The sequence below is a fragment of the Erpetoichthys calabaricus genome, chromosome 12, assembly GCF_900747795.2.
Source record: "Erpetoichthys calabaricus chromosome 12, fErpCal1.3, whole genome shotgun sequence".
In the NCBI taxonomy this organism is placed as follows: Eukaryota; Metazoa; Chordata; class Cladistia; order Polypteriformes; family Polypteridae; genus Erpetoichthys; species Erpetoichthys calabaricus.
In genome coordinates, this window is record NC_041405.2 from 48,772,492 (window position 1) to 48,800,159 (window position 27,668).

General features: G+C 42.2%; 1 protein-coding gene across 3 annotated transcripts in view; it reads right to left on the reverse strand.

The window, feature by feature from the left end:
* Nucleotides 1-27,668, reverse strand: part of arhgap20b (Rho GTPase activating protein 20b) — a 65,540-nt gene that overhangs the window by 15,529 nt on the left and 22,343 nt on the right. For 2 of the 3 annotated variants that reach the window (XM_051934496.1, XM_028815487.2), the window contains exons 3-12: nucleotides 27,446-27,622; nucleotides 26,029-26,178; nucleotides 24,900-24,941; nucleotides 24,682-24,766; nucleotides 24,512-24,592; nucleotides 21,399-21,465; nucleotides 20,921-21,085; nucleotides 11,398-11,570; nucleotides 10,622-10,783; nucleotides 10,367-10,476 (exon numbers count right to left, since the gene is read on the reverse strand). In XM_051934496.1, coding sequence (XP_051790456.1) covers nucleotides 10,367-10,476; nucleotides 10,622-10,783; nucleotides 11,398-11,570; nucleotides 20,921-21,085; nucleotides 21,399-21,465; nucleotides 24,512-24,592; nucleotides 24,682-24,766; nucleotides 24,900-24,941; nucleotides 26,029-26,178; nucleotides 27,446-27,622 — 1,212 coding nt within the window. The remainder of the gene's footprint in view (nucleotides 1-10,366; nucleotides 10,477-10,621; nucleotides 10,784-11,397; nucleotides 11,571-20,920; nucleotides 21,086-21,398; nucleotides 21,466-24,511; nucleotides 24,593-24,681; nucleotides 24,767-24,899; nucleotides 24,942-26,028; nucleotides 26,179-27,445; nucleotides 27,623-27,668) is intronic. The other variant, XM_028815488.2, reaches the window with a different exon arrangement.

Below are 27,668 nucleotides of genomic sequence, written 5' to 3' on the forward strand. Positions count from 1 at the left end.
TCACTGAGTGAAGAACAAGCAGGTTTTAACCAAACATGCACAGACACAGACAGTCAAGGTAAAGTGAGACTTCTTGTACGTGCACAAGCTGCCTTGTTCTAATGTTATTTTCTATCAACTGTGCTATTTGGAGGGCAAGTGAATATGCAGTATTATAGTGTCAGTGTACAGTGTATCTTGTCACTGTAAGTAGTTTGCACTGTTCAAACATACATGTTACCTACTGTAGGTGTTGGCTTCAAAAGCTTTGTTGTGAAAAACTGAGATTTGGAACTTTGTGTTATTTGTGCATCTTTATTTTGTAAAGATGTTATTTATTTTTACTCATTTTTTATTTTATTATTTGGAAATAGCAGAATTTGCACATTATTTTATATTTTTGTCTGTCTTATTACAACATTTCTAAAAAATAAATCATTTATTATGATCAAATAGTTACTCAGTACTTGAGTAGTCTTTTCACCAAATACTTTTTTACTCTTACTTGAGTAATTTTTTGGATGACTACTTTTTACTTCTACTTGAGTAATATTATTTTGAATTAACGCTACTCTTACTTGAGTACAATTTTTGGCTACTCTACCCACCTCTGACCACGGGGCTTTAAGGCTAGAGCCCTTTAAGTGACCATTGATTAAGTTTTTGCCACACAATTGAAGGGATGCATGAATTTGTATATCTCTCTAAGGTGTAGCAGCCATCATCATTATCATGAGTTGTGTTGATTACTTAGTGAAATATGATGTAACACTTTGACCGCTGAACAGAAATGAGATATTTGTGAACATCATTTACATTTCTGTTTTTGGAGTTGAGTGTTTGATGTTGATGTTGAGATATGTTTTTAACACTGTGTTTGTACTATATGATAATAAGTTGATAGATCTGAATTTAGGGTGGCTTTTGTATGACATTATTTGCCTGACATTTTATCATCTATTGTGCTGTTAGCCTAGTACATTGTGAAATGGCATTGTTCCTACATATGAATTTAGTGCTGGCCTTCTTCTTTATCAGCTGCCGGCCAATGCCTCTGCCACCACTCTCATTTTTCCATGTGGCTTCAATGATTTTTTCTGTGCCGTGTTCCCTGCCTGCACATTTACACTGCCTGCTCTGCCTGACAACACTCATTTGGAGTGTGCAACACCATCTGTCCTCATTTTCACCAACTTGTTGATCCAAGGCAGGATCCTACCTGAGATTCGATGGTGGCCATATACTCAGGCCATGTTGTGAACTAGGAGTCCCAAAGCACTAAAGAGTTTCAAGAACCCTTTCCAAAATGCACACTAGAAGGAAAAATCCTGCTAAAACCCCCGGGCTAGATACAAAAAGAATCTGTATAAAATAACCATTTATTCTCACACAATGCTCTATTATGCTGCAATTTCCGAAAAGCACAAAAGGCATGAAGGCATTGCCAGCAACAAAAAGCAATTCTGGCAAAGAAAGTTCAAATACAGAATTCAAGGCAAAGTCAAAAAACAGAACTCAGGTTAAAAATATCCAAAAAAGCATAAGCACAGAAAAATCACTGAGGGCTGAGGGAAGTCCCAGGCAGTGATGGGAAGGTGGTCACCCTTCTTGAGGAGCCATCCACAAAACACAAGGCACATAACAAAGGCAGCTTATACACATAGAAACCAATCAATACCCCAAACTAATAAAATACATAAGTAATATGAAATTTCTATCATAATTTACAATATTAACACAAACAAAAGAATTACGCATAATCAAAAAGAACATGAAGCCAGAAGAGGAACCCTAGCTGAAATACAGCAGACCAATGGATTTAAGTAGAGGAGTGGGTGTCATAAGTGCTGCTCTTTAAATGCTTCCCCATCTCTCACACTCACACACCTTTTATAGATCTCCTCAGGATGGTTCTGCCCTTCTGACTGTGTCTCTAATTCAGGTCTGTGTGACTCCACCAGAATTTTCATGGCAAAAACATCTGTGATATTAACATACTGACAAAAGGGCTTGATGGACTTCCAGGAAATATTGTCTCTGTGTCAAGCCACTCTCTTTGTGTTTCCACATCTTCCACTACAGTTTTACAGGGAGATGATCCCAAAATATATTAAGAAAAGGACAAGAAGCAGCCCAGATGAGGATACTCTTCCTTCAGATGGTACACTCTCACACTCACCCACTCATAGTGGGCCAGACTATGAAACAACAGGTTCTCTACATGAACACCGACAGGGACACAACTGGCCTGTGGAGATGTGAGTCAGCAGCGTCAGCCGCTGCAGTGGCTCAGCTAAAATGTGTGTGTATTTCAAATTCTCTGTTTTTACTGTAATGCATGACAAGGAAAGTTCACAGACAGTCATAATGTATGTATTTTGTATCAGACAGTAACAAAGTTATTAAAATTTACTACAGAATATACTAGCTTCATTTTAATCTGACAAAATGTTTTTACGTGTGGCACAGCACTGCTGGTCACTGTCTGGTGAAACTGGCATGTTCTTTTCATATCTTTGTGGGCCTTTCCATTTTGATACTCCAGTCTTCATCTTCCTCCTCACTCAAGAGACATGCCTGTTAGATAAAATGGAAGTTATTAAGTGGACGCATGTGGCTGTGTTTATGAGTGGGTCTTGGAATGAACTGTCACTCCATCCAATGCTGTGTCCTGCCTTGTGCTCAGTTCTCCTGAGAGGGGCTTTGCTATCCTTCACCCCTAAACTGGATTAAGTCATTTTGAGAACAACAGTGCAGTGATAAACATTGGTACCTCTTAGTTCCTTTATCCTTTGAGTCCTGGCCTGGTCACTTTCTTTCCACATTCTCCTCATGTCTTTTTTTCCTCTTAGTGGCCATATATGTGTCTGTGCTGGGTTAGGTGAGGGTGTGTGAGTGTGTCCTGTTATGGTCAGTTGTTCCATTGGAGACTATTACCTGCACAATGCCTGATGTGGCTTGAATAGGCACCAAGAGCCCTGAACTGCATTCCTGCAGTTTGAGGATATCATATTAAAAGGTCTTTGTATACAGTTTCACTGTTGCTAACTGGTGTGACAGATAGGGGGCACTGTTGTCCCCTTGACCCTCAGACAATGCATCAGATACCAGATAAAAGTCCAATAATTATATTTATTATAATAATAATGTGCACAAAGCTCCTCCACTCCACAATCATCCACAATAAACAATCAATAATCATCCAATAATACACTATTCCTCCACTCCCAGCAGCTCAGTCACCCTTCCTCCCAACTCGGCTCCCTCTGATGGGGTTTCCCACAGTCCATTTAAAGTCTCTGACCTGGAAATATTCCGTCTCCGGGTCAAATGCCTTCTTCAGGTGTCCCGGAAGTACTGCGGGTTTCCGACCTTGTGACTCCTAAGTACTTCCGGGTTAGCGCCACCATAATAGTCCCCGGGTTCTTGGTGAGCTTCCCCTGGCGGCACCCACGGCACCCAACAGGGCTGAAGAACCGGACTTCATGTCCCATGCTGCCCTGCGGGAATCCTAGTAACCATTTCTGTCCAGAGGAGCTGCCATCTAGCGGCCCAGGGGATGTAGTGTCCTAAAAAGACTCTTTCTCTTAGTTGAGTGACATCCCGGCCAGACTGAGCCGCCAGAGGTTGTGGGTTCAAATCTCACTACTGACACTATGTGACCATGAGCAACTCATCTGACCTGACTTGCCTGTGCTACAAATTGAAAAACCATATGACCACAGCCATGCAGAGACATCCACAAAATGCCAGCAACTTTCCAACTGTTATAATTTAGGCCTTACAAATTAAAAAGGCCTGAATTCTAAAAAAAAATCTAGAGCCTACAAAACCTCAAAAAGACCAGAGGCATAAAAAATCCAAGAAGGGAAAGGGGAGAACCCCTAAACCCCTGGCCCCAAATCACAAAACCTTGATTCTTTAAGTGTAATTTATTGTTCCAATTGTTCTTAAGAAAACAAAACTTTGCAGAAAAGAATACAAATTCTAAAAACATAACAATATGAAATTCGAAGAACACCACAGAACAAATTAAACAGTCAGCAAAAATTAGCGAAGCAAAGGTAATCCAAACCTTATCAGATCAAATCAGCTAAACCAAAAGAGTAAATCAAGAATGAGACCCAAAGGTCTGCTGTATGTTGGGATTAGCATTTGCAATCAAATGTTTTAGTGGCTGCTATTAGGACATTTTTTGGGTCGTTGAATCAAAGTTTGGTATTAATTTGGTCAAATTCATCCATCCATCCATCCATTTTCCAACCTGCTGAATCCGAACACAGGGTCACGGGGGTCTGCTGGAGCCAATCCCAGCCAACACAGGGCACAAGGCAGGAACCAATCCTGGGCAGGGTGCCAACCCACCGCAGGACACACACAAACACACCCACACACCAAGCACACACTAGGGCCAATTTAGAATCGCCAATCCACCTAACCTGCATGTCGTTGGACTGTGGGAGGAAACCGGAGCCCCCGGAGGAAACCCACGCAGACACGGGGAGAACATGCAAACTCCACGCAGGGAGGACCCGGGAATCGAACCCAGGTCCCCAGATCTCCCAACTGCGAGGCAGCAGCGCTACCCACTGCGCCACCGTGCCGCAATTTGGTCAAATTCTCTCATTTTAAAGATTCAGAAATATTATAACATCTTCTTGTGACACCATTTTCAAATTTTATCAAAATCTCCTTGTGTTTTTTGGTTACTGGTTTCTTAGGCGTTTCACTGGAGTGACATTTGTGGTCAGGCTACATGTGACATCACAGATTAGGGAGTATAAAGGTCAGTGTCTCTCATTTCTGGATTATTTGAATTTTCAGATGTGATGTAAAGAATTAGAAAAGTAGCTTACTGTATATTTAGGTATAAGTAGGTTCTGTGCCATCACATCAAGGATTTTCATTTACATAATCATAGCTAGTTGGTGACAGTCGGAGGCGCGCTCGTGTGTGAACATGCAGTCCTCTGGTCTGACATACCTAGTGATTTATTCCAACTAGTCCATCACTCACCCCCTGTCTTTACTCATAGGGTGACTGAAAAACAATGAAAGCTCACCCTATAGTTCAATGCAGATCATGCAACAATAAAAAAGAAGGAACGCAAGTGATTTGGACCTCACAAACAGAAGAGAAACTTGTTTGTCTGATTGTTCACGTTTTACATACAATGACAGAATAAAAAAACAAAGAAAAGGGCAGCGATTACACCTGTTAGTCCTTTGTACTGCACTGGTGTGAAATTGTGCATATAAGTCGATAAATATTTTGTACAGTATTTTGCGCACTATAAGGCGCACTTAAAAGCCTTTAATTTTCTCAAAAATCCACGGTGCGCCTTTAAATTCGGTGCGCCTTATGTGTGCACTGAGTTCCAATATCTGTAAAAATGTTGTTGTGCATTTTAGTAAGCGCTCTGCTTGATTGACTGTCAGACCATTTCCTGCCGACATAGGGACGTAGTAATACGTACACTATGAACGCTGGCAGCGATAAACCAATTGCAGAACATTACGTAAAGCCACGTACACTTACCTCCGCCACGCCTACGGCAGGTAGGTATATTGTACTACTGGTGCACTGCGAAACCACATTTGTTTGGCTAAGGACCCTGAAAATGGCATCAGAGAAGAGACATGCTTACGATGCACAATTCAAACTACAGGCTATCAGTTACGCGGTTGTAAATGGGAATAGAGCAGCAGCGAGAGAATTTAAAATCAATGAATCTATGGTTCGTAAGTGGAGGAAGCAGGAGAATGAATTGCGCCAAGTTAAAAAGACAAAAAAGAGTTTCCGCGGGAACAAGGCGAGGTGGCCAGAGTTGGAAGACCAACTTGAACAATGGATTCTTGAACAAAGAGCAGCCGGGAGAAGCGTCTCTACAGTCACCATTCGACTAAAGGCAATAACGATAGCACAAGACATGAAGCTCGAGCACTTTCAAGGAGGTCCGTCTTGGTGCTTTCGTTTTATGAAAAGGCGCCATCTCGCCATCCACGCACGAACTACCGTGGCGCAGCAACTGCCAGCGGATTACAAAGAAAAGCTGACCATCTTCTGCACCTACTGCAGCAACAAGATTACCGACAAAAAAATCCAGCCCAACCACATCACCAACATGGACGAGGTCCCTCTCACTTTTGACATCCCCGTGAACCATACTGTGGAGAAAAAGGGGACCAGCACGGTATCCATACGCACCACGGGGCATGAGAAATCGGCTTTCACTGTTGTTCTTGGTTGCCACGGTAATGGACAGAAACTACCACCTATGGTCATTTTTAAGAGGAAGACGCTGCCAAAAGAAAAGTTTTCAGCCAGAGTCATCGTTATGGCCAATCCAAAGGGCTGGATGGACGAGGAGAAAATGAGAGAGTGGCTGAGAGAGGTGTATGTGAAGAGACCGGGTGGGTTTTTCCATGCATCACCGTCTTTGTTGATCTGCGACTCCATGCGTGCCCATATCACCGCTACTGTGAAAAAACAAGTGAAGCAAATGAATACGGAGCTTGCCATCATTCCAGGAGGATTAACAAAAGAACTCCAACCGCTGGACATCGGTGTAAACAGGGCGTTCAAAGTGAAGATGCGAGCGTCATGGGAGCGATGGATGAGAGACGGCGAACACACCTTTACTAAGACTGGAAGGCAGCGCCGGGTGAGTTACGCCACCATATGTGAATGGATTGTGGATGCCTGGGCTAAGGTGTCTGCTTCGACTGTTGTCCGAGCTTACGCGAAAGCTGGAATCATTGCTGAACAGCCACCCGGCAACGAGACTGATTCCGACAATGACGAGAGGGAACCCGGCATGTTTGATGGCGAACTTGCCCATCTGTTCAATTCAGATACAGAAGGTGAGGACTTCGATGGATTTGTGACAACAAACTGATCAAAAAACAATGTGAGTGTATTTTTAAATACGTAGTAGAATAAGGTTTAACTAAACTCATTGTTTTACTTCTGTTACCTTGTTTTTGCATGCGCCGAATAATACAGTGCGCCTTATGTATGGCTTAAGTACAGAAATAAGCCCCGCAATTGAGAGTGCGCCTTTCAATCCAGTGCGCCTTATGGTGCGCAAAATACTGTATGTGTTTATTTGTAACTTATAATATGAATGTCTATCATTGCTAAAAACAGCAATGGTTTGATGGTTAAGAACCCCTTTCCCCCCTTTTATGACTGAGTCTCTTTGTAATTTTTTTACGACAGGATTAGGAGAAGTGCCTCAAACCTGTCTGGCAAGTGATCCTCTGCAGGACTCTCTCAGTCAACCCCCACAGGAAAGCCAAACTACCTAGCTGGCAAACATCAGCTCCACAAATGGTTTTGGGGGCAGGTGTGAATGGTATTCTCTGCTCCATTGGTCTGAAGTATGGCTGTTTGGAATTGGCTTGTATCAGAAGCCATTAAGTAACATGACGCCCTATTGGCTGTAGGGTTTGGACAGAGAATCTACACATTTGCTTTCTTTACCCCTCCCTCTGTCTCTTACAAACATCACAATGATGAAGCATCTCTCTGTCACACCATTGCCATGAGGACCACAACTCGGCAGCCATATTGAGATAGACATGCAACCTGTTCTGAAGAAAGCTGACCAAAAATGAACTAGAGACATTTAAAGTAACTACAAGTCTATGTGCCACCTGAAACTACACATCAGCATTTATCAGGTTGTATGGTTGCCAATATTCAAATGTACTTTGCATATTGTTATTATTTATGAATATTATCAGTAATACATTACTTAAATTGTAACTTAACTCCTGCTTGTCTTTTACTACACCTAATTGCCTGAGGTTGTAAATGTAGAAGGGAAGGTGGGGAGAAGTTATATGGTACAATACCTTATAAACAGTGGTAAGTCTGTGAGATTTGAGGCAGTCTGACAAAGGCTACAAATTAAGTAAGAGCAATATATTACTTTACCAAGACAAAACACCTTTTATCTCCTGATTTCTCTTTCTCTGCTAGGCATGACAGCCAAGAAGCCAAAGAAATAATCAAAACTGTCCTGAAGATCAACAAAATGTACAAAATCAACAGTAAAATAAGGAAAGCACAAAAGGGCAATGAACATCAAAAGTAGAGAAGGCTAATGGTTCAGCCAACTGCTGAAAGTCGACATAAGTCAAGCACTTTGGGTCATATTTCATTAAGAGACTGAGAGGAATGAAACCAGAGCAAAATTCCAAGTATTACAAAGAACAAACAAGCAAGTGGAAGAAATGGCAAAATTCACAGAAAAGAAAAAACTACAAAGGAATCAGACAATCCTGATAGCAACACATGGAACACAATATGGCATTGACAGAACAACAGGAATATTTACAAGCAACCCAAAAATGTATTAAAAAAATCCAAAAACAAAATGAATGGAATATAAAGAGTACAAAACACAGATTTGTCACAGTTTACCCAGTTTGGAGTTATGGGGGAAGATTTTAAAATAAATGGAGACAGCCTGTGTTCAAGAACAAAAGAAATCTGACAAACGAGAGAGACCATTCAGTCCAGCAGGCTCGTTCATTTAGCTAATAGCCCAGTATCTCACCTAGCTTATCCATCTGCACTGGGGTTCTTCTAGTGAGGTTTTACTTCTTTTTCAGTTCCGGAGTCATTGACCTGGAAGAAGATTGGTGACCCTCTACTGACTCCACCCACCTCCCAGCCTTCTGTCATATTACATTTTTGACTCTTTAAAAGAATGATCGCAGCAACCACATCTTGTCTTTTGTGCCCCTCATTTCTCCATCAAGGTGCACTTATCTTGCTAACCCTCTGTTCACTGATTCCTGCATTAAACAGATTATCTCACACCTGAATGGCGGCACAGTGGTAGTGCAGCTGCCTCGCGACATGAAGTCCAGGGTTCCCACCCTGCGTCCAACTTGTGTGGAGTTTGTATATCTCCCCGTGTCATTGTGAGTTTCCTTCGGGTGCTCTGATGTCCTCCCACAGTCCAAGGTTAGATGAACTGGTGATGCTAAATTGGCCCTGGTATGTGTTTGTGTTCAACCTGCAATGGACTGGTGCTTGTCTGGGGACTGTTCCTGCCTTGTGCTTTATTCTTACTGGGATAGGCTCCAGTCACCCCATGATCTTCCTCAGGATAAAGCAGGTTTGGAAGATGGATGGAAGGATGGATTTCCTACATGAAATCACAACGCTCTTCAGGTCTCTTTTCTGTTTTTTATACTATAGACTGCTCTATTCTACTGTGTAACTGTTTGTATTTTTCAAACAAATATGAGAGATTATGTAAATGAGAGTTTATTTCCATTTGTGTCCATCCATCTATTTTCTAATCTGCTCACCACATTCAGGGTTTCTGGGAACTGGAGCCTACTCCAGCAGCTTTTGGGCTTTACTACTGAAATAGCATGGACCAGTGAGTTGATCACAATGCTCATTCACTCAGTCACTCACTGGACCAATAAACTAAATAAAAGTGCCTTTGGGATGAAACCTGGAGTACCAGGAGAAAACCTCACACACACACACACACACACACACGCACACACACACAAACACATAGGTAAACAATAAGTGAATGGACTGGGATCTGAACCCATCTTTGAAGAAACAGCACTAACCACTACTCTCACCCAGTTGTCCTCATTTCTTTCTGGCTGGAGTGGTTGGTTGAACCTTTCTTCATCATTTTGTTCCATTGTTGAGGAGGCACAGTTTAATCTTCTATAATCTCTCCCACTCCTAGAACCTTACTGGTTATCACATTGCAGCAAAAGGGTTTAAAAGCCACCCCAATACTGTAAATATCTCAATTTTCTGATTTTTAAGTTTATGCATTAGCCCAGCGTTTCTCAACCTTTAAGTATTTGCGACCCGAGTTTTCATAACAGTTTTAATCGTGGCCCCCCCCAACGTTTTTTTGAAAGGAGCCCACTAATACCAATTTGTTCTTTTTAAATTAATGATATATCATAGATGCATATTTATTATACCTACTTAACTTTTATCTGCATTTATCTAACTCTAGATTTATTTTTCTAGTATCAGAATGTAGTTTAAGTTAATTTGTTTTGGTTTCAATAGATGTATTTTTCATATTTTTGATTCTTGTTTTCTTTTTTTCACATCTTTCCGCCCCCCTTTTTGTTACTTCGCGCCCCCCTAGGGGGGCCCGCCTCACAGATTGAGAACCACTGCACTAGCCAGTCCCTGCTGCAAACTGCAGATTTTTGGCCCATCTGTCTGGCAGTGTTTTCCAATTTTTTTACAAACAGACAGATGGACTCCTGCAGATTATTTATATTTACACTCGCATTTCCATCCCCATCCTTCTCGTACTTGCACATTTGATTTCCAACATTCACAATTCAACACAATTTGCCATTTTCCAGAATTGTACCTTTTCATGGCTTCCAGTTTCTCATTCTGATCTTCAATCTCAATGGTTTCCATCCATTTTTCATAAAGCTCTGCTGAGAGAATGCTTCCAGGGATGTTTCGCAAAAAATCCTACACATGGATTCATAAAGAGGGTGGACAGTTAAAGCAAATACTTTTGTTGCATCCTATGTTTAGTTATTATTTGTGTTTTTGTGTCTCACACTCGAGGCTTAGCACATGTGAGCCCTGACTCTGGTCTCAGTCACCTTCTTACCGTGATAATGGCGGCAGCCACAAAAACAGACTCTCCCTCCACTTGGACTGAGTCTCCAGAGTTCAGCCTCTCTTTTAGCTCCTTGCAGGTCTTTGCGTTGGCAGATCGCCTGAAGATGCCCCTTGTGGAGGGCCCCTCGTTGTATAGCAGATAGAGCATGTCCTACGGGAGACAGTCACACAGCACATTCAGCTTCAGTTTCCCCCTGGCAAGTGGGCAAGTTTGATTCAGTTATTTATGGATCCATGCTCCCTAATCAGTAAGATGGATGAAAGAGACATCCATCCATCCATCCACCCATCCATATTCAGACCCACTTACCCACTTCAATGTTTTCAGGAGCTAGTACCATTTTCCTGCCTTGCGTCCTGTGTTGGCTGGGATTGGCTCCGGCAGACTCCCGTGACCCTGTAGTTAGGCTATAGTGGGTTGGATAATGGATGGATGGATGAATGGATGGATAGTACCATTTTGGCAGCTATAAAGGTAAAATGGCAGTATGCCTGAGGGGGATGTCAGTCACACTCACAGTGGACCACTTTAGTGTGACCAATTACTCTAACAGCAATTTTTTAGGGAATGTGGAGAAAATCCCACACTTGCAATGGAAGAACATGCAAAACACATAGACAGTGTGCATCTGGAGAATTAGGTATTACTGTAGCAAGGCAGGCTTTAAGTCTGGGTAGTCATTAATTACTTGCGTATATAGCTTAATGTGATCCCTGCTGGATGTCATTTACACACTTGGGAAGTGGGGTGCATGTCACACTCACCATGATGGGCTTGGGCAAGTTCCCATTATGGCAGATGGAGGACAGTGAATGACCAAAGAGTTTACGAGGTGACTTTGGAGACTCCATTTGGCTGCCAGATGCACTGCTCTGCCCTCTTCTCAGGGCCCAGTCGATCAGAGACTTCTTTCTTTTTATTTGCTTCTGTAAGGAATCTGAAATATGGAAACAAAGCAGTAAGCATAAAGCTTGCATGCATGTGCTTCTTTATGTGTCAGTGTACTGTATGTGAGTGAGAGTGGTCATTATAATAAGTGCATCCATATATATATATATATATATATATATATATATATATATATATATATATATATATATATATATATATATATATATATATATATATATATATATATTGTCATGCACGCGCACATGGGGAGCCGCAGAATGGCCCAGGAAGTAGTGCAAAACCGAAGGCTATAAGGGACTGGCAGGCAACTAACCTTTCTTTCTCTATTTTTCCCAGAAAGAAGGAAACGGCGACACCCTGAGCCGGCTCCCGTTCCTCCACTTCCACATCCTCCTCCCCTCTGATGACGTCAGGATCCCAGAATGCAACACAACTCGTTACCCAACATTCCTCTGCTTATTCCAGTCCGCCCTATAAATGTTCCCCCATCACGCCATCTTGTTGTTCAGTAGTGTAATGCAAAGTACTCTGGACTGTATGATTGTTTTCTTTTTGCATACTGTACAGTATACGGGGCCAGAAAACCCCAACCCTTTATGCGCAGTTTGTGTCTTTCTTTACAATATATATATATATATATATATATATATATATATATATATATATATATATATATATATATATATATATATATAGGGACACTTGGGATTTGGTGCAGAAGATTGTGAGCTCTTACCAGTATGTGTTTGTGTGTGTTTGCATGTTTCAGTATGCTGTCATGTAAATATGATACCCGTGAATGTGGTGTGGCGTGTGCATAGAGAATGCAGTCTGTGTGTGGTAGGGAGATTACATGTAATTTTGTGTAAAGGATTATTTGGGGACTTACGGTTGTATGTATTGGTAGTGATGCTTTTTCTTTAGTCCTGGATAGTGTGTGTGTATCTGTGTGAACTGTAAGAAACAGTCAATGCCCTCCATAAAGAAGCCTTGAGACACACCTATTGGCTGCTCACACTTACCCCAACTGGTGCCAGCTCCAGATGGTGCCCTGTGCCCTGACACAAGAAAACACTGGAATGCATGGGGTAGGGTGTTCCAGTTTTCCGTGACAGACACAGCAGCCTCTTCCTCAACTACAAATTGGCCCTTAATTGCAGGAGGCGCCCTGGACTGCTGGCCGTGCGTGACAGGAAACCATTTGCTCCCTGAGTTTCAGAGTTACCTCTTATCCACCCAGGATCACAAATGGCTCAGCTCTTTATCTGTAAACAGTTGGCCGTGAAAAATCTCAGAGAGATTCCAGAAGCCAGCTGCTTGTGAAGGTCTGGGCACCAAGTCTCAAACTCAGCTGAGAATTGAGTGTAACATGGAGAAGATGTGCCCTGGTTAGAACAAGTGTATGCTGCTCCTGCTCTTGTGTATTCAGACTTGTTTTCCCAGGTAAACACATTTGCAGACAAAGGCACTCCTTGTGGACACACACACATTCCTCCATTGCACAATGCTTATCTTCCCATGTAGTCACACTTGCTTTCTTGTTTTAGTCTCACCTATCTGCTCTGCTGCATAATAAAGACAAGTTCGTCCCCTGCCCCATTCTACGCTGTCACCTCCCTTGTGTTCAAACATGTGTTTTCTTAATTTCCATTCTGTATACTCAGGGGGTACACACACAGAAACTGTCTCTTCAGTAACTCAAATGCAGTTCTTGTGTAGAAACACCTGCTCTTTCCTAATCATGTCCAATCAGATGAATTGACCACTGGTGGAATCCAAACAAGGTCAGTGATAATAATAAATGGAAGAAATGCACCTGAGCCAAATCTGTAGTGCCATAGCAAAAGTTCTGAATACTTCAATGTCGATGTGATATTTCTGCAAAAAATTCTAAAAGTCTGATTTTCTTGGTAATTCTGGGGAAATGAGTGTTGTATGAAATTTAAAAAAATGAATTTAAATGATTTTAACCAAAGGCTAAAACATAAAAAAAATGTGTAAAAAGTGAAGGAATTGTAGATGCTTTCCTCATGTAGATGCTATACAAGCTGGCATCCTGTACACAGACAGTCTCTCAATTGGAACATACACATTGTCTAATAATGGACACATGCTTATGCACATACAAGAATGGACATTCACATGCTCTTCTCCTATGCTTATGCCAATGCTCCCTTTATAGGATCATAAAAATGATCTCTTTACCTGTACATACGACCCTGTTCTCATTCTGTACACATACTGTACATGCCAAGCTCTTCTATACTCTATACCAGCTCCTATACCCTATACCTATATTTATATATATACACACACACACAGAATGGAGAAGAAAGGTGATTTAAGTGACTTTGAACATGGCATGGTTGTTGGGGCCAGACAGGCTGGTCTGAGTATTTCAGAAACTGCTGATCAGAAGATCAAACCATCTTTAGGATTTACAGAGAATGATCCAAAAAAGGGAAATTATCCAGTGAGTGTCAGTTTTCTGGGAAAAAATGCCTTGTTGATTTCAGAGGTCAAAGAATGGCCAGACTAGTCCGAGCTGATAGAAAGGCAACAGTAACTCAAATAACCTGTCATTACAACTGAGGTATGCAGAAGAGCCCCTTAATACCAGCTGAGCATTGTTTAAATGCCACAGCCTACCTGAGTATTGTTACCTACCATGTCCGTCCCTCTATGACCTCAGTGTACTCATCTTCTGATGGCTACTGCCTGCAGGATAATGTGCCATATCACAAAGCTCAAATAATCTCAAACTGGTTTCTTGAACATGACAATGAGTTCACTGTACTCAAATGACCTCCACAGTCACCAGATCTCAATCCAATAGAGCTCCTCTGGTGGAATGGGAGACTCGCATCATGGATGTGCAGCTGACAAATCTGCAGCAACTGCGTGATGTTATAATGTCTATATGGACCACAATCCCTGAGGAATGTTTCCAGCACCTTGTTGAATCTATGACACAAAGAATTTTGTCAGTTCTGAAGCCAAAAGGGGGTCTAACCAGGTACTAGCTAGTACTCAATGACTCAGGCGCCGCTGAGAGTGGCAGCCTTTTCAGCAGCTCCGTGTACGACTTTATTTTTCTACTTTTTCTACTTTTATTTTTCTCTTTTTTTATTGATCACTCCTATCACTTTATTTTATGTGGATTCGTTCCCTGGACACACTTACTTTTACAATGTGGGCAAGGATTTTTAAACGCCGAGACTCATCTATTCAAGTACTCAACTTCGAGTGCTGAGAACAAATGCCAGTGCCGGAGTGGTAACCTATTTACCCGACGAGGTAAGAAGGCGGTATCGTGGCAGCAGAGCCGGCACTAAGCTAAAAATGAAGCGGCTTGCGAGAAAGTGACGTTTTAAGCCCTTGGTGCCTTCTGTGATTCTGGGAAATGTGAACTCAATCTCAAATAAGATCGATGAACTGGCTGCGCTGGTGAAAAATGTCAGAACCTACAAAGAATGCAGTTTGTTGTGCTTTTGTGAAACATGGCTAACTACCACCATCCCTGATGCTAACGTGGAGCTACCCGGGTTTAGCACAGTTAGAGCGGACAGAGATGCAAGTACCTGTGGGAAAAACAAAGGAGGAGGACTCGCTCTCTATGTTAATACACGGTGGTGAAACTCTGGACATGTTAACGTCAAAGTCTCCACTTGCTGCAGGGACATCGAACTGTTGGCCGTAAGTTTGCATCCCTATTACTTGCCCAGAGAGTTTGGACATGTCATTGTTGTTATTGTGTATATCCCTCCTTGGGCAGACGTGGAGACAGCGAGTGACATCATCCATTCTGCTGTTACTAAGTTACAAACGCAGCACCCTGAGGCGCTTGTGCTAATCGCTGGAGACTTTAACCATGTGACACTGGACAAAACATTACCTGCCTTCTCCCAGTATGTGGACTGTAACACCCGGGGAAATAAGACTATTGATTTACTGTATGCAAACGTTAAAGACGCATAGAGCACCACCCTGCTGCCTGCTCTTGGGAAAGCAGATCATAACCTGGTTCTGCTTCAGCCTCACTACAAACCAAGAGTGAGGGTCCTACCTACAACCACCATCTCATTCAGGAAGTGGTCCCCGGAGGCAGAGAAGGCTCTGAGAGAATGCTTTGGAACTACAGACTGGGATATTCTGCAGGAATCACATAGTGAGAACATTGAGGAGGTTGTTGACTGCACTACCGATTAACATCAACTTCTGTATGGACATTGTAGTTCCAGTAAGAACTGTACGCTGCTATGCTAACAACAAGCCATGGATTACAAGTGACATCAAGGGCCTTTTGAACCAGAAGAAAAGGGCTTTTAAAGGCGGCGATCAGCATGAGCTCAATCGCGTGCAGAAGGAACTCCGAGTCCAGCTCAGGGCGGCGAAGGTGCAGTACAGAAGAAAACTGGAGCAGAAGTTGCAGAATAACAGCATGAAGGAAGTGTGGGATGGGATGAAGATCATCACTGGCTGCAGCTCAAAGCGGGGTGCCACCATTGAGAGAGACGTGGAGAGAGCAAACCAAATGAACAACTTCTTTAACAGGTTTGACCACCCTAACCCACTCTCACTCTCACCTCAGAGTACTGCACCCTCCACACATCCTTCTGCTGATACCAGAGCTGATTCCAGCCTATACTCCTATGATCTGCAAGATGAAACGGACTACCAGAACAGTACAGGTATGGACTAAGGAGGCATCTTAACCATTACAGAACTGTTTTGAGCATACAGAATGGGGAGCATTCAAAGAGGGCTCAGATTTAGAGGGATATACATCATCTGTCCTATCCTATGTGCAGTTCTGTATTGATGCTGTCCTGACCACGAAGACCTTTAGGGTGTTTCCAAATCAGAAACCGTGGCCGGACAGTACGGTGAGGTCCCTGCTTAAAGCCTGGGACGCTGCACATAGGTCAGACAACAGGCTGGCATACTGTATAGCAAAGCCCGAAAAGAACTAAAAAAAGGAATAAATCTGGAAAAATACAGATACAAACAGCGTATCGAGGAGTATTTTGATAACAACGACCCACGGAACATGTGGAGAGGCATAAAGACCATAACGGATTATTAGCGCAGCGATCAGCATGTCAGCTATGACTCTAGTCTCCCTGACATCTTGAACAGTTTCTTTGCACGCTTTGATGCATCTAGCAGCAGGGAGACTGTACATCTCCCTTGGCTGGAGGAGCAGCATCAGCCTCTAGTCCTGCAACTACACCAAGTGAGGTCCGCCCTGAGGAGGATCAACGCCAACAGGCGTTGGCCTGTTATCTGCAGGACCAGATAAGGTGTCGGGTAAGACACTGAAACTAGACAGACAGACAGACAGACAGACAGACAGACAGACAGACAGACAGACAGATAGATAGATAGATAGATAGATAGATAGATAGATAGATAGATAGATAGATAGATAGATAGATAGATACTTTATTAATCCCAAGGGGAAATTCACATTGTTGTGCTGATCAATTGGCAGGAGTCTTTCTGGACATTTTCAATCTTTTCTCTACAACTTGCAATGGTCCCTGTCTGCCTCAAATCCTCCACTGTTGTGCCAGTGCCTAAAAAATTAGCGGTCACCTGCCTTAATTATTACAGCCCTGTGGCTCTGACCCCAGTAATAATGAAGTGCTTTGAGAGAATCCTCCTAAAGTACATCAAGGATGCCATCCCTGCTGGATTTGACAACCATCAGTTCGCTTACAGGAGGAACAGATCTAAAGAGGATGCCATCTCAATAGCACTTCACACAGCACTGACCCATCTGCAGTGCCCTAACACATACATATGTTAGGATGCTATTCTCTGATTTTAGTTCAGCGTTTAACAGCGTAATCCCAGACAACCTGGTACAAAAGCTTCATAATCTGGGTCTGTCCACATCATTAAGTCTCTGGATCAGGGACTTTTTCACCAACAGGCCTCAGGTGGTTAGAATTGGAGATCATACATCAGCCATTCTGGGTCTGAATACAGGCACGCCACAGGGTTGTGTGCTCAGCCCAGCACTCTTCATGTTATTTACGCACGATTGCTGTGCCATCCATGCCACAAATATGGTTGTGAAGTTTGCGGATGATACGACTGTGGTGGGTCTCATATCAGACAATGATGAGACTCACTACAGAGAGGAGACACAACAACTAGCACTATGGTGCTTAGCCAACAACCTCATCTTGAACACCAGCAAGACCAAAGAGGTCATTGTGGACTATAGGAGGTCCAGAAGAACAGAACATGCTCCTATATGCATATATGAGGAGGCTGTAATGTGTGTGGACAATATGAAGTTCTTGGGTATCCACATCACATCGGATCTGACCTGGTCTTTGAAAACATTTCACCTGGTAAAGAAGGCCCAACAAAGACTCTTCTTCCTCATGAAGATGAGATGTGCTGGATTCTCCTCTTGGCTGCTCACAAACTTCTACAGATCCGCTATAGAAAGCATTCTCTATCACAATATGACAGTGTTGTACGGCAGCTGCACAGCACAGGACAGGAAGGACTTGGCACGGGTGGTGACACCAGCACAGGGGATCGTGGGAAGTCCTCTCCTAGACCTGGACTCTGTATATGCTGGAAGGGTGCAGAAGAGGGCCAAATTTATAGCTGCCGGTCTCACCCTTCCAGGAAATGGACTGTTTGTACCACTTCCTTCAGGAAGCGGTACAGAAACATAAAAACACGTACCAGCAGACTGAAAGACAGCTTTTTCCCCAGAGCTGTGAAATCCATCTGCCCCTGCTGATACCCACACATACATCTACCCCTAACCTGCCCCCCTGTAGACATGCACACACAATTTCCCTCGTAATTAAACACAGTTTATATATATATATATATATATATATATATATATATAGAGAGAGAGAGAGAAGCAAAGGTCTGTGATACAGTTTGCGTATTTGTAGCTGGAAATCCATGAAGGGAGAAAATGAATCACATATCTTAAAATATTTTTTATTCCTAAACTTTCAACTCCTATCAGGAATCATCATCAGAGGAAAACAATTAGACTTACAGGAATCCAAGGCAATACAGCAAATAAGGAGGGCAGGGTAGATGTTTGGGGGGGGGGATTGTTGATGAGGTGGGGTGATTAATGACTTCGTATTTTATATTTGTGATTAATTTAAAACACTTTGCACAGATCTGTTCTTACTTTGATACTAAGGCTGGGTTTATACTTTACATGACATGACGCATGCGCGTGTGCCTGTGGATACTACTGCTACACAAGTAGTGTACTGTTTAAAGTTTACTTGCAGTCATACTTTATGTAAATCTGGTGGATTCCATTGGGTGGCAGTGCAAGATATCATCACAGTGAGAAAACAACATTCGGTTTCACTGTGTTGTGAATTGCCACAATATTTCTGAAAGAGATAAATGTTTGATGATTACATTCATCAATCCAGGGATGCACCCATTCTGTGTGGCAGAAATAATTACTGGACGGAGCATCAGCTCATCACAAGGTGAATTCAAGCACACACATACACTAGCGTCATTTTAGCATCACCAGATCTCCAAAGCTGTGTCTCCTTGGAAGGAAACCGGAACACACTGTAGAAACCCACTAAGAAAACATGCAAACTCCTGGCAGGGAACACCAGGGATGTGACTCCCTGAGAGGCAGCAGTGCTACCACTTCACCACTGTGCTGCCCCCACATGTGTAATTACTTACAATATAATTATCTGTAAAATGAAATATACAGTACATGTTTAACACATTTCATCATGAAAGTGATATCAAGTATAAATCTAAGGATTCTAAATGTGCAGAAAGCTGGAATATCATAAATGTAATGTGTTCTGTGTGGCAATTGCTGCCTGCCGCTATCAGAGCAGGAGGAACCCCCAGAAGTGCATAGCGATTAACAAATAGGTCAGTTTTAAGATGATGTTTATGACTTTCTACTTTAATGACAAAATAAACTACAAGATTAAAGTTGAAATTTCCACTTCCATCCATCCATCCATCCATTTTCCAACCCGTTGAATCCGAACACAGGGTCACGGGGGTCTGCTGGACCCAATCCCAGCCAACACAGGACACAAGGCAGGGAACCAATCCTGGGCAGGGTGCCAACCCACCGCAGGACACACACAAACACACCCACACACCAAGCACACACTAGGGCCAATTTAGAGTCACCAGTCCATCTAACCTGCATGTCTTTGGACCGTGGGAGGAAACCGGAGCACCCGGAGGAAACCCACGCAGACATGGGGAGAACATGCAAACTCCACGCAGGGAGGACCCGGGAAGTGAACCCGGGTCTAATTTCCACTTTAATCACAAAATAGACCTATTTTTTCTTCACTGTGTCCCAAATATTTTTTTTCACCGTGATTCAAATATGCTTTTGTGAAGTGCAGAAAAAAAAAAGAAAAAAAGATGGCACAGATTGTATGTGAAACCTTTAAAATGTATCGGGTCATTACGAAGGGAATATGTGATTCTTGTATTGCCTATGTGAGAAATAGATGAAGAAAAGCACCACGAATACATTTGCATGTCAGCATTTACAGTAAGTTTGATGATTTGCTTCACCACATTGAACTATTCGTCAGACATCAAAGCACACACATTGATCCTGTACGATCTGCAAGGTGGTTTACTGTCACATGTTGATAGTAAACAGAGGCTTTGACGTGACGTTCCAACTTGAACACTGCGTCCCCTGAATTTTTGCTAGTACTACTACTCGCACACGTGTCTTGTTAATTTTTGAGGATTTGCTCAGAGGATGCATCAAATGAATGCTGGGAACGCATGGCAGCTGTGATGCCTGCAAGAACATGTTCTGAGCATAAAGCATAAACCTGCCCTAAAACATCTTTTTCTGATGATCTATGACCTGTGCTGCACATCCTCTTCTTGAAACAAAAGTATTAAGCATTTTTAACTTACAAATTATCCAAAAGAAGTGTGTCAAAAATGTTACTGGGGTCTCCTTTATACCAATAGCAATAAACCTTCATAAAGCCTCACTGTGACTGCTCTCTCATCTTTAGATGAGTCAGATGTTTGGGCCTTTTTGTAATTCTTGTGTGTTTGAAAGGGTTGTTGTTGTTTGTTATAATTTTCTTGAGTTTCTGTAAAAAGCCTATATCTATCTATCTATCTATCTATCTATCTATCTATCTATCTATCTATCTATCTATCTATCTATCTATCTATCTATCTATCTATCTATCTATCTGTCTGTCTGTCTGTCTGTCTGTCTGTCTGTCTGTCTGTCTGTCTGTCTGTCTGTCTGTCTGTCTGTCTGTCTGTCTGTCTTGGCTCTTCTTATAGACATTGGACCATCCTCTATACATGATTGTCCTACTCAGGTACACTCACCAGCTCTCCTGCGTGCTGCGGAGCGGGGCTTCAAAATGAATCTGCACTGCTGACTTTTAGTGAGCTGCTCCAGGAGGAGGTTCCAGTCCTGCACAGGGTCTCCACAAGACGGCTCCACCAGATCTCTGAAACAACTCATGATGATACTGAAGGGGTACTCGTGCCCTATTGAAGGAACCAAGAATAATGAGAATTGATTGGAATTCTGTGGGTAAGATAAGTAGAGATGTCCTTAGCTGGAACTGCATGGCAATGCAATGGCCTACATACTGTATTAGGACTGGTATGCACCAGGTCACCAGTTCATTTGCTTCTTGTTCCATGCATTCACCAAACAAAGTAACCAAAACTGGTAGTGACGTGGATGTCTGAATAACATTGTCCATTCATTTTACTTTGACTTGAAGAATTGCAAGGCTGTTTCTTTGTCAGACACTGATATGGCAGTCAAAGGAGTCAGGTGGGCTAACATTCTTACCTAGGAGAAGATGGGGTGTGTCATCCTTTCCCGAAATCACCCAGAGGTGATACTCCCCTGGATGGATCTGAAATAGCAGAAAACAGAGGAAAGATTGGTCAATAGAAATATTAGAAAACAATTAGCTCAGGTGGCTATCGAGAGTGACACTACCAGTAAGTAGCATCTTGATTGGAATGTCTAGGATATCCATTACATTTCATTACATTTATATTTACTTATTGGCTGACGCCTCTATCTAAGGCGACTTACAACATTTATGTAACAATTAGTTACATTTCTTTTGATTTTCCAACCGGCGCACAGGAATGTCAAGTGACTTGCTCATGGTCATACTGTGTCAGCAGAGAGATTTGAACCTACAAATCAGAAAGAGACTGATATTACCCAATCAAAAGGAACACTCAGTCCAAAACTTTTGTTAAGGGCATTTGAGGCGGTGTTATGCATATTCATAAGAGGCACCACTTAGTATCTGTTAGCTAGCTGTTTATTGCAGGGTCAGACTATCTGAGTCAAAGATGATCAGTAGACATCGGTAACAGGAGAGCCCACTGCTTATGAATGAGGTAACTAGGGAAGTGCTGACCTGCTGAAGACCACTAGAATGGGAGCCAACAAAAAAATAAACAAAAGAGTACCTGAGTGTGATATAATAATTAGGAGGTGACCACTTGAATATGAGTTCATCACTAAGTGAAGAAAACTAGATTAGGAAATGACTGTGAAGTGAAGACAATCAGAAAGGCAGAAGAATGAGCTTTTAGGAGAGTTGAACAGATGGTGATGATCACTAGAGTGGAAGTTGATCAGAAAGGAAAGGGAAACCTCATTGAGGGGTAATCAACATTATGAAAACTACTAGACTGAACATAAGAACATAACAGCAATTTTAATGAGAACAGGCTCCACAAAGTTCTCCAATCCTATCCTAAAAATTTCTTCAAAATAACATCAAGTCGAGATCAGAATGTTTCCAATGTCCTGCTGCCCATCACACTAATTGGCAATTTATTCCATGTGTCTATGGTTTACTGTGTGAACAAAACTTTCTGTCAAAGTTTACTCTTAATCAGCTTCTATCAGAGTCCCCATGTTCTTGTTGAAGAACTCAATTTACAATAATCTTGTTATCTACCATTCTAATTCCCTTCATAATTTCAAACACTGTGTCATGTTAATCTTAGAAAAGGTTCAACTCCTTCAATCTCTCCTCATAGCTCATACCTCTGTGTCCTGGAATCAGTCTAGTCATTTTGCTCTGGACATTCTCTAACACCGTTGTATGTTTTATGGGGTATGGAGACCACAATTGCACAGAGTACTCCTGATGATGATAACCTTGATTGCTTTGCACTCCACACATTCTGAAACATTATCTAACATCTTATCAGCCTTCTTAATCACCCTGTACATTGTTTGGCTGTAGAAAGTGAAGAGTCCACCTCATGAGCTGTACTTTCAAGTTTCAGATTTCCCATTGTGAAGTCAAAAATAACATTTCTACTTCCTACATGTAATACTTTACATTTACTTACATTAAAGTTCATCTGCCCAGGCCTGATTTCCATGCACATCCATCTGTGATGATTCTGCTGATTCTGCTGATTCTTTTATTCCACCTAGTGTGGTGTCATCAGCTAACTTAACTAGTCAAGGTCCCAGCACTCTTCCCTGAGGAACACCAGTTTTAACATCACTACATTCAGAAAAATATCCTTTCACCATAATCCTTCACTTTCTGCTTTTCAGCATTCATCTTCACAGTTCACCTTGAGTTCTAACATGATTTAGTTTGATCATCAACCTCTCATTTGGCCATCATTGAAAATTATAATACACTAGCTGTGTAAGCCCATGCTGTAAAAAGCCTGGGGTCCTAGAAACTATTGAAATCGTCAGAAAAAAATTGAAATGTAGAGATGTCAGGCGATTGAAAGGAATTACTCTGGACATCTCTCTCCTAAGAGGATTTGTTTTGCCGATGTGCTCACATCGCTTGTGTATTAGCAGCATGAGGAAAAGTAAAAGGGATACTGTTTTGCCGATGTTAGAGGCTAAGTGACTTTGTCTTTCTTCGGAGGTTTTGTTTTGCTGATGTGCTGGCCTTTCTTGTGTTATTAACATTATCATATGCATCTCTCTGGTTAAATAATTTTGGTTTATTCCTCTTAGAATTCTTGAGTGAAACACAAGCTTCCTGTCTAAACTCTTAGTGACTGTTCACCAACACACCTCTTTGATTCTTAACCTTAGCAGTCATGTCCATTAGTTTACCTGTAATGCATGTTACTCTTTCTGACCTATAACTACTTGGATCAGCCTGATCATATTTCTTTCTTTAATGAGACATTGCTTAGCTTCCAGTCTTTCAGAATGTCCCCAGTGTGCAGTGTGCAGTGATTTTGGAAAAATATTTGCTAGCGATTTATATACAGAATGTAATCACTAACTTCCTTAAGCACTCTAGGATAAATGTTATCCGGTTCCAGTGTTTTATTTGTTTTCAACATTTGTAATCCTAGCAGTGCTTCTTTCTCAGCTATTTCCAAATCACTGAGCACTTCCTTTACAGGATACTTGGTGCTGATCACTAGGTATCATTTACTGAGTGGTGCGAACATTTAGAAGAAGACCACCAAAAAGGGAGCTGATCGTAAAGAGCAGTACCCTAGTGAGAGCTGCTTGCTAGGTGGAAGAGGAAAACGGATTGCTATGCAAAGACCATTAGAGAAGAAAGTGATCATTATGCATCATACCTCCAGAAGGGTAGATGATCACTGGAAGAAAAGATTACCTCAGTGAAGACACCATGTAGAGACTGTTTTATTGGAAGCTCCTCAAATGGCAAAGAGTATCTGAAGGGAATTGATTGCTAAATGAAGACCAACAGGAATGGAACTTTTCATAAATAGTGGGAACTATTTGTTAAGGAAAAGATTGCTTAATAGAAGCTGCTCAGTATGTAAAAGAGTTTCTGAGTGTGAAATGGTCACCACCAGATGAAGACCACCATACTGGTCACTTGGTCCCTGCACTGCTTATGAGAGGGAACTGAGAGGTTCAGTACTGAAGAAATGATGTACTAGTGCCGATGTGCTTGACATACTTACTACAACTCCAATTTGCTGAGTGGCCAGTTTAATAATCTTCTCTGCAGTGTCCCAGTTCCCCACACTGAGGGTCATTGTCTGCTAGGAAATCCAAAAAAACAATGAAAGTCACAGTGCTTATTTCTGAATGGGGTTTTGTCTGAATAGAATCACCACCAGAATTCACTCACTGTAGTTCGCTTCCCAATATCCAGCAGAAGGAGCTCCATTGGCACTCGTCTTGGGTAGTCTTCACGCTTGATTTCACTGATTTGCCTAAAAAGGAAAACAAGTCCTGCTCAATAGTGTTTAAGTTATGGGCCACTAGTCCAACAAAGTGAAATATGAGGGTGGTAGCCTTCAGCAGTCTAACCACAAGATGCAGAGAGTAAAAAAAGGAGAGTCTCACCACTGTAGAGCTGAGAGCCACTTCTGCTTGACTGATGGGGAACTGCAACAAGATTCAATAAAAGATGCATTAGCAGAGGTTTCTCACTATTTATGTGGCAATGGGCCACAATACAGTCTGAGTCACCTGAGGCAAGAAAATGAACACGCAGGAAGGACACTGCTTAGTGAGTCTAGAAAGATGACTTTTCCAGTTTCACACTGTCCAGTTCGAGGAGATGTCCTCTCTGTTTCTCAAAGACATTGCTAGCTTTTCAGAAGTCTTACTCATACTTTCAAGTTGCATGAATGACTTTCCTACCTTCCCTCTTTTTGGTATGGACAGGTGACCTACACAAGACTGGACAAACGTTCCTCTTGTACTATCAGAGTTTGGAGAGATGACTTTTCTAGACTCTAACTAGCAACTTTAGATCATTAAATTACTACTCTTGGACTGGCCATTTGGGAGAGATAAACTTTACATTAATGGATTTGGAGAGTATTCTCCTTTTATATTTTCACACTGTCCAGGTTCTAGCGATTCTGCATCTGGCCATTTTGAAGAGTATGATCTGTTTATACACTCACACTTCCCAGTTTGGAGAGATGACCTTTCAATCCTACACTTCTAAGTCTGAAGAGACAACTTTGCCACCATGTAGTGGTCAGTTTGGATACAAGGATCTTTTTAAAACACTCCACCCCATGGAATGCCTGGGTTACACAATGACCTTCCTATTCTCACAGTTCCTTGATTGGAGAGATGACATTTACACTCCAGTAGTTGCTACTTTTGCCAGATGAATGATTCCATGTCATCATACTGTCCTGTTTGGGGAGATGACCTGTCTGTACCCACACAGGGCAGCCTGCTTTACAGAAACCTCATTTATCTCAATTCTAAATGTGGATGGATGTCCTTCCTACTCCCAGATGAAATCCTTCAGAACCCAAACTGTCCAGTCTGTAAAACTTTCTGTTTGCCCCCACTGACCAATTTAGACCATGACTTTGTCATCACTGATCTGCATAGTTTACATTGCATCGAATACTTTGGTTAGTAAAATCACACTGTTCTGACTGGCTATATACTGGCCAGCCCTCATGCTGTCCTCTCCAGATAATTTTATCAGGCACTACCATCATACCTCAGTGTGACCACGTAATTGTTGATTGGCCAGCCGATGACAAAAGAATTTTCAGCACTTGACTGCCTATCAGCCACGTCCACCACACAGGATGCAACCCACATGTCACAGAGAGGTACCTGATGTTTCACTTTCAGACTCAGCGAGGACCTGTGGGAAAGGCAGTGTGATAGTAAGAGTGTCTGTATAGCCAACTAGGGATACTAAAGGACCAGTAGAGGGCTGTACAAACCCTGAATGTAACTAAACAGTAACACACAAAGTCATTTCAGTAAAGTGGGAGTTCTACAAGATGTTAGGGTGCAGAATGGAGTCCCGCTGGAATATGTTTTAATTCCTATGTGTCATTAGGGAACGCAATCTGTCTGGACACTCTCTAGTCCTATTGATGGTAAAGAGATGCAGTGTCCCCTAATCCTCTGATGAAGGCCCTGAATATGGAAACCTAGACATTTTGCTCCAACACTTTATAAAAGATCTGAGGTTTCACTAAGGGGTCTCTCAGAAGGTTTGGGATTAAAAAATCTATCTGGCCAACATAATAGTGAGCTTGGAGTTTGCTAAGGGCTCAACCAGTGGAGGTAGGGGACCGAGGTGTGGAGAGGAGTATGGTGGAAGGTGGGACTGTTAGCTATAGGACCAACCTGCCCACACCATAGTAAGGGGACTTTAACTGTATAGGCAAGCCCTGAGAGGCATCAGTCATTTTTTGTTTTGCACTTTGTGTTCTCCCTCTTGTGTTCAGCCTTCCCCTTTATGCTCCCTTATATGTTTATACTTTTGGTCTCCTTTTGTTTTATTTGGATTTGAGGATGGCTCTTAAGTGGCCCCTACAGTACACTATGAGTTTATCATTTGTGATGAGACCAATTGTCCAGAGGAGGAGAGTTTGATTATCCTGATATTCAGCTGGTAGGTCCATGCTGACCTGTAGAGGCAGGCATTTTGATGTGACTCGATATTTCTTCTTTACCCAAAGAGCTCCAAGGTGACCTGATTGCCAGCTTCCTGATTTCAAATTGTTTACTTTGTGTAAAATTTAGCCTTTGCAGATGTACTGCTAGAAGTAAGGTGACACGGCTTAGTGACAACACTGGATTGGACTGACCTTTCAGTTCACCAGTTTAGTCTTCTATGAGAGGCACACAATGTTAACCCAAACATGAGGCCACTGTTTCCCATAATCAGACTGACACATTCCATCTAATAAACAAGCTTCTCAACATTTTGAGAAACTCCCTTTAAGTAACACTACGGCCCGTCAAAAGTGGAGAACATTCTGCACCCCCATCTCGCTTCACTCAGGTTTATTTCGTACATTCTGGCAAGGCTCTGCCAGTTCTGGGAAACTGATGTCCAATCAGCCAGACAAGTTATTAATAACACAAGAGCAAAACTGGTCTGCCGGCCTGAGTACTTGAGTTTGGCGATGACGAGGACATCACTGAACAGCAGCAGGTGTCTTTCCTGGGTCTGGAGGCCCGCCGACAATTGTACATGCTCCTCCATGATGAATGTTGACTTCTGGGTGGCAAATGCCCGGATTAGGGAGCTGTTGGCTGCAGAGGTAGTTGGTAGCAGGAGGGGTCCATCCCTGAAGATAGGAATGAGAACACAGTAAAGAACAGTTCTCTGTTTAT